This window comes from Nicotiana sylvestris, chromosome 12 (genome assembly GCF_000393655.2).
Source record: "Nicotiana sylvestris chromosome 12, ASM39365v2, whole genome shotgun sequence".
NCBI lineage: Eukaryota > Viridiplantae > Streptophyta > Magnoliopsida > Solanales > Solanaceae > Nicotiana > Nicotiana sylvestris.
In genome coordinates this window covers 59,111,626-59,123,372 of record NC_091068.1, presented here as the reverse complement: position 1 = coordinate 59,123,372, position 11,747 = coordinate 59,111,626, and the positions used below count along the sequence as shown (strand labels likewise).

At 43.8% G+C, this 11,747-nt stretch overlaps 1 protein-coding gene across 1 annotated transcript; it reads right to left on the bottom strand.

The window, feature by feature from the left end:
• Positions 1-8,048: 8,048 nt before the first annotated feature.
• Positions 8,049-10,966, bottom strand: LOC138883090 (uncharacterized). The gene is made up of 4 exons (XM_070163750.1): positions 10,639-10,966; positions 9,775-10,499; positions 8,890-9,438; positions 8,049-8,582 (listed from the first exon to the last, which is right to left on the bottom strand). Exons 1-4 carry the CDS (start codon positions 10,964-10,966, stop codon positions 8,049-8,051), a joined length of 2,136 nt encoding a protein of 711 aa, XP_070019851.1.
• Between the last annotated feature and the right edge of the window lie 781 nt (positions 10,967-11,747).

The following is an 11,747-nucleotide window of genomic DNA, read 5'->3' as shown; positions in this document are numbered from 1 at the left end:
CTATTATTGTAGGCGAATTCTATGAGTGGAAGATGGTCATCCCAATTTCCCTTAAAATCTAGAACACATGCTCGTAGCATATCTTCCAGTGTCTGAGTGGTACGTTCAGCCTGTCCATCAGTCTGCGGATGAAATGCAGTGCTGAGATTCACTTGTGTGCCTAAACCCTTCTGAAAAGACCTCCAAAAGTTAGCTGTAAATTGAGCTCCTCGGTCTGATATAATAGATACCGGCACACCATGAAGCCTAACAATCTCCTTGATATACAACTTCGCATAATCTTCAGCCGTGTAAGTTGTCTTAACTGGCAGAAAATGGGCACATTTTGTAAGTCGATCAATTATCACCCAGATGGAGTCAAACTTATGATAAGAGCGAGGTAATCCAATAATGAAGTCCATATTAATCACCTCCCATTTCCAGGTCGGAATCTCTATATTCTGAAGCAATCCACCGGGTTTCTGATGTTCTATCTTTACTTGTTGACAATTGGGACACTGGGCTACAAATTCTGCAATAGACTTCTTCATGTTATCCCACCAATACTGCTCCTTGACATCATGATACATCTTTGTCGAGCCGGGATGGATGGAATATCGGGATTGATGAATCTCATTCATAATCTTCTCTCGCAACCCTGCCACATTAGGCACACATAATCGGCCCTGGTATCTCAGTGCCCCATCTCTTCCGATCTCAAAAGCCATACTTTTACACTGCTGAATGCTCTCTCTTAATCGTACTAAGATAGGATCTTCATATTGTCGTGCTTTTACCTCGGCTACCAAAGATGATTCTGATGTATTCTGTACAGTAACACCTCCGTCATCAGAGTCTAACAATCTGATTCTCATATTGGCTAGCTGATGAAGCTCTTTAATCAACCCCCATCTACCTGCCTCAATATGTACTAAGCTTCCCATTGATTTACGGCTGAGAGCGTCTGCCACAACATTGGCTTTACCGGGATGATACAATATCTCGACGTCGTAGTCTTTCAATAATTCAAGCCACCTACGCTGCCTCAAATTCAACTCTTTCTGCTTGAAGATGTATTGTAAACTCTTGTGATCTGTGTAGATGTCAACATGGACGCCGTATAAGTAGTGCCGCCATATCTTCAAAGCATATATTACTGCAGCCAATTCCAAATCATGGGTTGGATAATTCTTTTCATGCTTCTTCAATTGTCTTGATGCATAAGCAATCACATTCCCACGCTGCATCAATACGCACCCCAAACCTATACCTGAGGCATCACAATATACCACATAACCTTCTGTTCCTTCAGGAAGAGTGAGCACTGGTGCGGATGTCAATCGATTCTTCAGCTCCTGAAAACTACGTTCACAAGTGTCAGACCACTGGAACTTGGTAGCTTTCTGTGTTAACTTAGTCAATGGTGATGATATAGAGGAAAACCCTTCCACAAACCGCCTATAATATCCTGCTAGCCCTAGGAAGCTGCGGACTTCTGATGGTGTTGTAGGTCTCGGCCAATTCTTTACTGCATCGATCTTCTGAGTGTCGACACTAATACCCTCGTCAGATATCACATGGCCAAGGAACGCTACTGAGTTCAGCCAAAATTCACATTTGGAGAGCTTAGCATATAACTTACGATCCTGAAGCGTCTGTAATACTATCCGCAAGTGGCCCGCATGTTCCGCCTCCGAACGAGAATATACTAGAATGTCATCAATGAATACAATCACGAACACATCAAGATAGGGCCTAAATATAGTATTCATGAGATCCATAAAAGCTGTTGGGGCATTTGTTAGCCCGAACGACATCACCAGGAACTCAAAGTGCCCGTATCTTGTCCGAAAGGCCGTCTTTGGAATATCCTTCTCCTTCACCCTCACCTGATGATACCCTGAACGTAAATCAATATTGGAGAAATACTTGGCACCCTGGAGTTGGTCAAACAGGTCATCAATTCTTGGAAGTGGATACTTGTTCTTTATAGTAGACTTATTCAACTATCGATAGTCGATACACATCCGTAACGACCCGTCTTTCTTCCGCACGAATAGGACTGGCGCACCCCAAGGTGAAGTGCTAGGCCTAATGAAGCCCTTATCCATCAAGTCCTTCAACTGCACCTTCAACTCTCGCAACTCTGCCGGGGCCATTCTGTATGGAGGGATAGAGATCGGTTGAGTGTTAGGCAACACATCAATGCTAAACTCAATCTCCCTTTCAGGAGGAAGGCCTGAGAGTTCATCTGGGAAAACATCTGGAAATTTGTTGACCACGGGGATTGATTGTAAAGTAGGCGGCTTCGCCTCCGCATCCCTAACGTGAACGAGATGATAAATGTAACCTTTTGAGATCATTTTCCTTGCCTTAAGATAGGAAATAAACCTACCTTTCGGTGTAGCAATGTTCCCTTTCCATTCAATGACGGGTTCACCCGGAAATTGGAACCTAACCATCTTCGTACGACAGTCAACATTTGCATAGCATGAGGCCAACCAGTCCATTCCCATTATCACATCAAAATCAACCATTTCTAACTCAAATAAATTTGCCGAGGTTTGACGACTACAAATCATCACAGTGCAACCTCTATATACCCTTCTAGCAATCACAGAATCTCCTATCGGAGTAGATACCGCAAGGGGTTTACTTATCAATTCAGGTTCAATGCCAAACTTATTAGCCACAAAGGGTGTAACATATGATAATGTAGATCCCGGATCAATCAGCGCATATACATCATAAGAAAACACAGATATAATACCTGTAACAACATCTGGAGACGACTCGAGATCCTGTCGACCTACTAGAGCATAGGTTCGATTTTGAGCACCACTCGAACTCGGCACTGCACCTCTACCCCTACCACGACCTGTCGACTGCTGAAAACCCCGTGCTGGAGGTCGAACTGATGAGGAAGAACCAGACACAGATCCAGTCGGCTGAGCCATACCATCACCTCCTCTATTAGGACAATCCCGCATCATATGGCCAGGCTGCCCGCACGAATAGCATGCATCAGAACCTCGACGACACAGTCCAAAGTGGGCCTTGCCGCACTGATCACAATGTGGTGTTGGGGGTCTCATCTGACTAGTATCCCTGTGATGTTGCGAGCCAGATGCCCGCGAACTCTGACCTGGACCAGAATAGGATCGATCATATCGAGGCCTCTGAAACTGTGGAGGAGCACTAGCTACAGGTGGCGCCGAACTCCTCGAAAACTGTGGCCTGATGCGGCCTCTGAAGTCATCAGAATACCCTGCAAATCTCGCCCTCTTATGCTGGCCCCTATCCTGCTCCCTAACTGCCCTCTGCTGGCGCTTACGATCCTCTAGGGTCTGGGCATAAGCTTGAATACGGGAAATATCCATGCCCTCCACCAAGGAGGCTGTCGTACACTCATTTATCAGATGTGGTCCCAACCCATTCACGAACATATGCACCCTATCACTCATCTCGGCCACCATATGGGGAGCATACCTTGCCAAAGAATCAAACTGCATATTGTACTCTCGCACACTCATATTACCTTGTCTAAGGTTCAAGAACTTATCAGCTCTAGCTCGTCGTATCTCAACTGGCAAGTAGTGACGAAGAAAGGCCTCAGAAAATTCCTTCCACACAGCTGGAGGAGCGTTCGGACCCCTGGATCTCTCCCAACTATCATACCAGAGAACCGCTAAATCCCGTAGCCGATAAGAAGCCAACTCTACTGCCTCTGTATCACTAACATGCATAACCCGAAGTGTACGATGAACCTGGTCAATAAAAGTCTGTGGGTCCTCCTTGGGGTCTGATCCGGTAAACACTGGAGGGTCTAAATTAATAAAATCACGAACTCTTGTACTAACTGGTTTCTCAGCAGCACCTGTATTCTGCCTCTGAGCCTGAGCAGCTACCAAGCTAGTCAATAACTGCAAAGCACTCCGCATATCCTGGTCTGGAGTGCCAGACGGAGGAACTGGAGGCGCTGGGTGCCTTCTAATATCCTCTGGAGGAGATGGAGTAGATGAGGTATGAGATGATATCTCACTCTAAGCCTCACTTTGGCCTGCTCTGGCTTGGGGCACCTGACTGGTACCCTCTCCCGCAGCTGTATCAAGCCGTCTACTAATTATTTGCTTCCTAGTCGAAGGCATCGCTGAAAGAAAACAAGGTGAATATTAGAGACAAACACTTACGACTCAACTCTACGCACGATCTAGATTCAGGAAGAAGGTAACAACCTTATATGTCATGTAGCCTCCTGATTATAAATGTGGTGTGCTACACATCCATAATCAAGACTCTACTAGACATGGCGCATAGACAATCCCTAGGACAAACTTGCTCTGATACCAAGTTTGTCATGACCCAAACTGGAGGGCCATAACTAGCACCCGACCATACTTTCCGAGCACCAACGTACATTTCATCTAACCTTCATTATTATCTTTTAGGGCTGACGAGATCAATATAAATGGTAGACCTGGATCATGGACAACCAGCAATAAAATATGATGGCATGAACATACATAGCAGGGGATGACCAGACAATCAAGAAACTACATATAAGGTATGAGCTACCACGCTACCATGAAAGACTATATAACAAAAACCAGCCGACAAGGCATACCAAACTATACATGAGTCGACACTTGTCTATGAGCCTCTAAATGAACATAAGTGCTGCAACATAGCCGGAACAGGGCCCCGACATACCCATAATGTCTATAACAAAAATGCATACCAAGACCAAGGCAAGTCCGGAGAAGGGATCTCGCCAATCACCGCTGAACTGGACAGCCTACTGTGGTGGGAGAGCTGCACCTGCCTGTCTATCAGGACCTGCAGCACGACATGCAGCGTCCACAAATAAAAGGACGTCAGTACGAATAAAGTACTAAGTATGTAAGGCAGGGAACCATAAATACGATCAGTAATGTAAGCAAGGATAGAGAATATACAACCTGTAACATCTTAGTACCTATGAGGGCTACTGACATGAAATGCATGATACATATGTATAAATACATAAACCTTTAAAACATTCGCCTCTGTGGGCATCATCATCATCATATCGTACCCGGCTATAATAGGCTCGGTAAAAAACGTACCCGGCCATCATAATGCTCGGTAGAATCGTACCCGACCACGTTGTGCTCGGTAAAACCCAACTGATCAGTGGTTGCACAATAGGTGTCGTACCCGGCCAACTATAGTGTGGCTCGGTAGAGTAAAATAGATACATATATATAATGCATGCTCGACTCATGGAATCACATTTTAAACCTTTCGGAGTGACGTAAGGTCGGTATCCTCTATACACGTTATTAGGACTAACTCTTCACTATGAACGTTATAAGAATCAGGAAGTACCAACAACATTTATAACATAAGAATAAGAGAAGCAACATTAACATCAATCGTTCCATAAGAGGGAAAACAATATAAGTACTGCTAGCTTCTAAGAGTAGAGTATCTTGGAAGCTCGTTCATTACATTATGTACAATCGGAGTCGTGCAAAATAAGGAAAGGGATAGCCTCACATACCTTGTATATACTGCCCCAATCTCAAGGTATGCAATTGTAAAAACTCCTTAGTCTACAATAAGAGAAACGATACTATCATTATCATTTAAGCGTCATAACTAATATGTATCAACCACAACCTATTTTACGATGAAACGGACAACACCTCCTCTATATATATGAATTCACACCATTCAAAACAATCACCAAACATCCCAAACAACATCAATAATAAACATATTGAGCCTCCCAAAATAGTCCACGCACAGCCTAATCACTCCATACATACGACGACCACCGTAGTCCTGTCAAATGACCCGGAAATATTACGAATAACTATCATCCCACAACCCTACATATATATGGTGTTTCTCCACACCATTACTCCTCCAAAACCCCACAAAATAGTAGTAAAATACGCAGCCCAACAACAACGCATAACAATCCACAAAATAATAACATTACTACCAAGCCTTTCGATATATATTTCACAAGTTCTAGCTTCAATGGCTTAGCCACAACTTGGATAATCTTAAATACATATAGAATAAGAGGTTCCTTACCTTTATACAGAAAGAACAACTCCAATTTGACCTTAAATTTCCATGAAATATCCCTCCAATGCTGCCACAACAACAAAAAAATGAAACTAGCGATCAATTAGTGTTTTTCGGCACTAGAATCACTTTAGAAGGCTTGAAATCACCTAGGATTGATATTAAGAACATTAGGGAGTATTTACAGAACATAAACCCTTTAAAACAACCTCCCACACGAGCTGGAACGACACAAAAATGAGCAACAACAAGAAGAACAAGAGACTTACTAGCGCCACGGAATTCCCGACACTTGATTTGTGTTGTTTGCCCTTTTTTGGGTCTTGAATCTTGAGAGAACCTTGAGAGGATGTTCCTAGGGTTCTAAGGTCTGAAAATAGTGAGAAGAAATGACTTAAAACGGGTTGGAGGCATCCTATATAGGTCCAAATATCTTAAACCGCCTTAGTGGGCCCCATAGAGAGGTGTTTGGCGCAGTCTCGCAAAAATGCGAATATCTCTCTACTCCGAGATTGTATCGATGAACGGTTTAATGAGTTGGAAACTAGACTCATAGATATTTAATTTGGTTGGTATATCACCCCGTAATTCCTTGTAAATTATGAGAAAAGATTAGAAACATTTGACCTAATGTTTAAGTAAAATTATGAACCTAAGTTGCGACAACTTTTGTCGACTTTTGTTTCATAACTCGTTTGACTTCAAGACTTATGATACGGATATTATATGATTAAAATACCTTAATACATGACCTCTTGAGTGTATTAAGCACCGCTAGATTTACCTGAAAATACGAGTTACAACATCCTTGATTCATTTAACTTCTAATACTTGTTAATCACCCTTATACACTCTTGTATCACTTAAGACCAATATGATTGACTTCTTATCATCTCAAAGATAATTCCTTATTGGATTTATGTTAACTAATATATGGCATGAACTAACACATGTGGATATGGGTTGTAACAAAAATGTGGGGATATCTACTCTACATATCATAATCGGAATCCCAAGTAGCTGCCTTAATTGGATAACCTCTCCACTGCACTCGAACTGAAGAATAACTCTTCGATCACTGGATGGACCGCTGATAAACCAAGTGGCAATGCAAGTTTGCAAGCTGCCTCTCCCACTCGCTCTAGGATCTCAAAAGGCCCGATGTATCTAGGGCTCACCTTACCCTTTTTTCCAAACCTCATTACACATTTCATGGGTGACACGGAGCAACACTCTCTCTCTGACCATTAATGCAATATCATGGACCTTACGGTTGGCATAACTCTTCTGCCTGGACTGAACTGTGCGAAGTCTATCCTGAATGATCTTAACCTTATCCAAGGCATCCTGTACCAAATTTGTACCCAATAACTGAGCATCCCCCATGTTAAACCATCCAACTAGCGATCGACACCGTCTACCTTATAATGCCTCATAAGGATCCATCTGGATGCTCGACTAATAGCTGTTATTGTAAGAGAACTCCATAAGCGGCAAGAACTTATCTCATGAACCTCCGAAGTCAATAACACATACGTGGAGCATATGCTCCAATATCTGAATAATGTGCTCGGACTGCCCATCCATTTAAGGATGAAATACTGTGCTCAGCTCAACATGCATGCCCAAATCATGCTGCATTACCCTCCAAAAATGCGAGGTAAATTACATACCTTGATCAGATATGATAAACACGGGCACACTATGAAGATGAACGATATCGCGGATATAAATCTCTGCCAGCCACTCTGAAGAATAGGTAATTGCCACAGGGATGAAATATGCTGACTTGGTTAGTCTATCCATAACAACCCAAACTGCATCAAACTTCCTCTGAGTCCGTGGGAGTTCAACAACGAAATCCATAGTGATATACTCCCATTTCCACTCAGGAATCTCTATCTTCTGAAGCAAACCACCAGGTCTCTGATGCTCATACTTTACTTACTGACAATATAGACACTGAGCCACATGTGCCACTATATCTTTCTTCATTCTCCTCTACCAATAATGTTTCCACAAGTCCTGATACATCTTGGCTGAACCGGATGAATAGAATACCGGGAACTGTGGGCCTCCTCTAGAATCAACTCACGAAGTCCGTCCAGATTAGGCATACAAACACGACCGTGCATCCTCAAAACTCTATCATCTCCAACTGTAACATGCTTGGCATTACCGTGCCGCATTGTATCCCTAAGGACAACAAAATGAGGTTCATCATATTGCCGCTCCCTGATGCGCTTAAACACTAAAGATTGAGCGACCATACAAGCTAGAACATGACTGGGCTCAGAAACATTCAACTTCACAAACTGAATGGCCAAGGCGTGAACCTCTAATGCAAGTGGTCTCTCACTGACTGGAATGTACACAAGGCTACCCATACTTAACGATTTCCTACTCAAAGCATCAGCCACCACATTGGACTTCACGAGATAATACAAGATGGTGATATCATAGTCTTTCAATAGCTCTAACCACCTCCTCTGCATAGAATTGATCTCCTTTTGCTTGAACAAATACTGCAAACTCCGATGATCCGTGAACACCTCACATAAAATGCCATAAAGATAGTGCCTCCAAATCTTTAGCACGTGAACAATGGCTGCAAGCTCTAAGTCATGAACATGGTAGTTCTTCTCGTGAACCTTTAGCTTCCGTGAAGCATATGCAATTACCTTGCCACCCTACATTAATACCGCACCAATTCCAATATGAGATGCATCACAATATACTGTATAAGGCCCTAAAATTGTGGGCAACACCAACACCGGTGTCATAGTCAAAGCAGTCTTGAGCTTCTGAAATATCGCCTCACACTCTTCTAACCATCTGAATGGGGCACCCTTTTGGATCAATCTGGTCAATGGGGCTGTTATAGATGAGAACCCCTCTACAAATCGATGGTAATAACCTGCACAAGAAACTCTGGATCTCTGTAGCTGATGTGGTTCTAGGCCAATTCTTGACTGCCTTAATCTTCATAGGATCCACCTGAATACCCTCTGCTAATACAATGAGCCCCAAGAAGGCGATTGAGCTCAACCAAGACTCACATTTTGAAAACTTAGCATATAATTGGCTGTCTCTCAAAGTCTGGAGAACGATCCGAAGATGCTGCTGATGCTCCTCTCGACTGCGGGAGTAGATCAAGATATCATCAATAAACACAATCACAAAGGAATCCAGATAGGGATTGAACACCCAATTAATCAAATCCATAAATTCTTCTAGGGAATTTATCAACCCAAATGACATCACTAGAAACTCATAATGCACATACTGAATCCGAAAAGCTGTCTTAGGGACATCAGATGCCCTAATCCTCAACTGATGGTAGCCAGAACTTAAATCGATCTTTGAAAATACCTTGGCACCCTGAAGCTAACCAAATAAGTCATCAATCATTGGCAATGGCTACTTGTTCGTGATGGTGACTTTGTTCAACTAACGATAATCTATGCACATCTTCATCGATCCGTCCTTCTTCTTCACAAACAAGACAGGCACACCCTAGGGCGAGACACTAGGTTTAATAAATCCCTTATCACGCACATCTTGCAACTGCGCCTTCAATTCATTTAACTATGGCGGGGCCATATGGCAAAATAGAAATAGGCTGAGTGCCCAAAGCCAAATCAATACAGAAGTCGATATCTCTTTTGGGTGGCATCCCCGGAAAGTCTGCAGGAAACACATTTGAAACTCACGAACGACTGGTACTGAATCCATGGAAGGAACCTCCGCACTATAATCGCAGTCATAAGCCAAGTAAGCTAGACACCCCTTCTCGGCCATATGCCAAGACTTCATACAAGAGATAACAATGCTGGTAGAATGGCCTGGAGTCCTTCTCCACTCCAATCGAGGCAACCCCAAAAAGGATAAGGTCACCGTCTTTGCGTGACAATACAGTATAGCATGATAAGGTGACAACCAATCCACCCCCAAAATGACATCAAAATCGACTATATCGAGAATTAGGAGATCTACACGATTCTTAAGACTCCCAATGGTAACCACACACGAACGATAAACGCGATCTACAATAATAGCATCTCCCACAGGTGTGGGAACATACACGGGAGCACTCAAAGAATCACGTGGCACAACCAAATAAGAAGCAAAATAGGATGACATATAGGAATAAGTAGAACCCGAATCAAATAGAACTAAGGCATCTTTATTGCTAACTGAAACCACACCTGTGATAATCGCATCAGATGACTCAGCCTCAGGCCTGGCTCGAAAAGCATAGCATCGGGGCTGGGCCCCACCACTCTGAACCATATCTCTAGGACGACCTCTTACTAGCTGGCCTCCATATCTAGCGGCCTGGCCTCCACCTCTAACGGCTTGACCTCTAGATATAGCAACCTGACCTCTACGTCTGGCTCTCTTACCCCTAACTCTAGCTGGCTGAGCAAGCATTGATGCAACTGGTGCCAGAATCATAGCACAAGAACTTTATTATGGTGTTACCACCCAATAATCTCGGACAGGTCCTCCTGACATGCCCAAAACTACCATACTTAAAACATCAATCCCAATATTGTGGCTACTAATACTGAGACTAACCCGGATGACCATGGTAATAACTCTGAATAGGAGGTGCACTGATAGGAGCTGGCAGTGCACTATAGGATGGCTGCCCATAATGAGGCACATTAGGGCCACATCTCCCTAAAGCACTATGGGATGCCTGAAGTGCTGAATGATATGGCCTAGGAAGATGGACCCTACCAAAAGTACCCCTGCCTCCAGACGAGGCACCACTAAAACCACCTGAATGACAAGGTCTCTTGTTAGATCCCTGACCACTCCCCTGAGCTAGAACTATCTCGACTCGCCTGGTAACATTAGTAGCCGTCTGGAAAAAAATCTCGCTCGCAGTCTCCTCAGCCATTTGTAATCTAATAGGCTAAGCAAGTCCCTCAATAAACCTCCTCAGCCTCTCTCTCTCTCTCTCGATAGGAAGCAGAAGAATAGCATGACGAGCCAGATCCACAAATTGAGTCTTTTATTGAATGACAGTCATAGAAACTTGCTGTAGACACTCGAACTGCCTTTGATAGTCCTCTCTCTGAGTGATAGGAAGGAATTTATCAATAAATAGCTGAGAGAACTAGTCCCAAGTGAGATCAGGCGACCCAGCTGGTCTAGTGTAAATATAATTCCTCAACCATTTCTTGGCGGAACCCGACAAATGAAGTGCAGCAAAGTCGACCCCATTGGTCTCCACTATCCCCATATTCCGTACCACCTCATGACAGCTATCCAGATAGTCCTGGGGATCCTCTGAAGATGCACAGCTGAAGTGAACTGGGAAAATCTTGGTAAACCTATCCAATCTCTATAAAGCCTCAGAAGACATAGCCAATCCATCACCGGTCTGTGCCGCAACACTCGGCTGAACTACCCCAATGGGCTGAGCTGCTAGACTCTAAACTAGGGAGCCATCTGCTCCGGAGTGCGAGTAGCAGGAGTCTGTGCTCCTCCTCCAGCCTGAGAGACGGTTGGTGCTATAGTAAATATGTCGTTCTGGGCTACACTCTCTATGAGGCCCACTAGACGGACCAAAGCATCATGAAGTATTAGGGTGGCGATGAACCCCTCTGGGACCTGAGCTGGTCCTGCTGGAACGGTCTGGGCTGGAGCCTCCTCGTCAAACTCCACCTAAAGCTCCA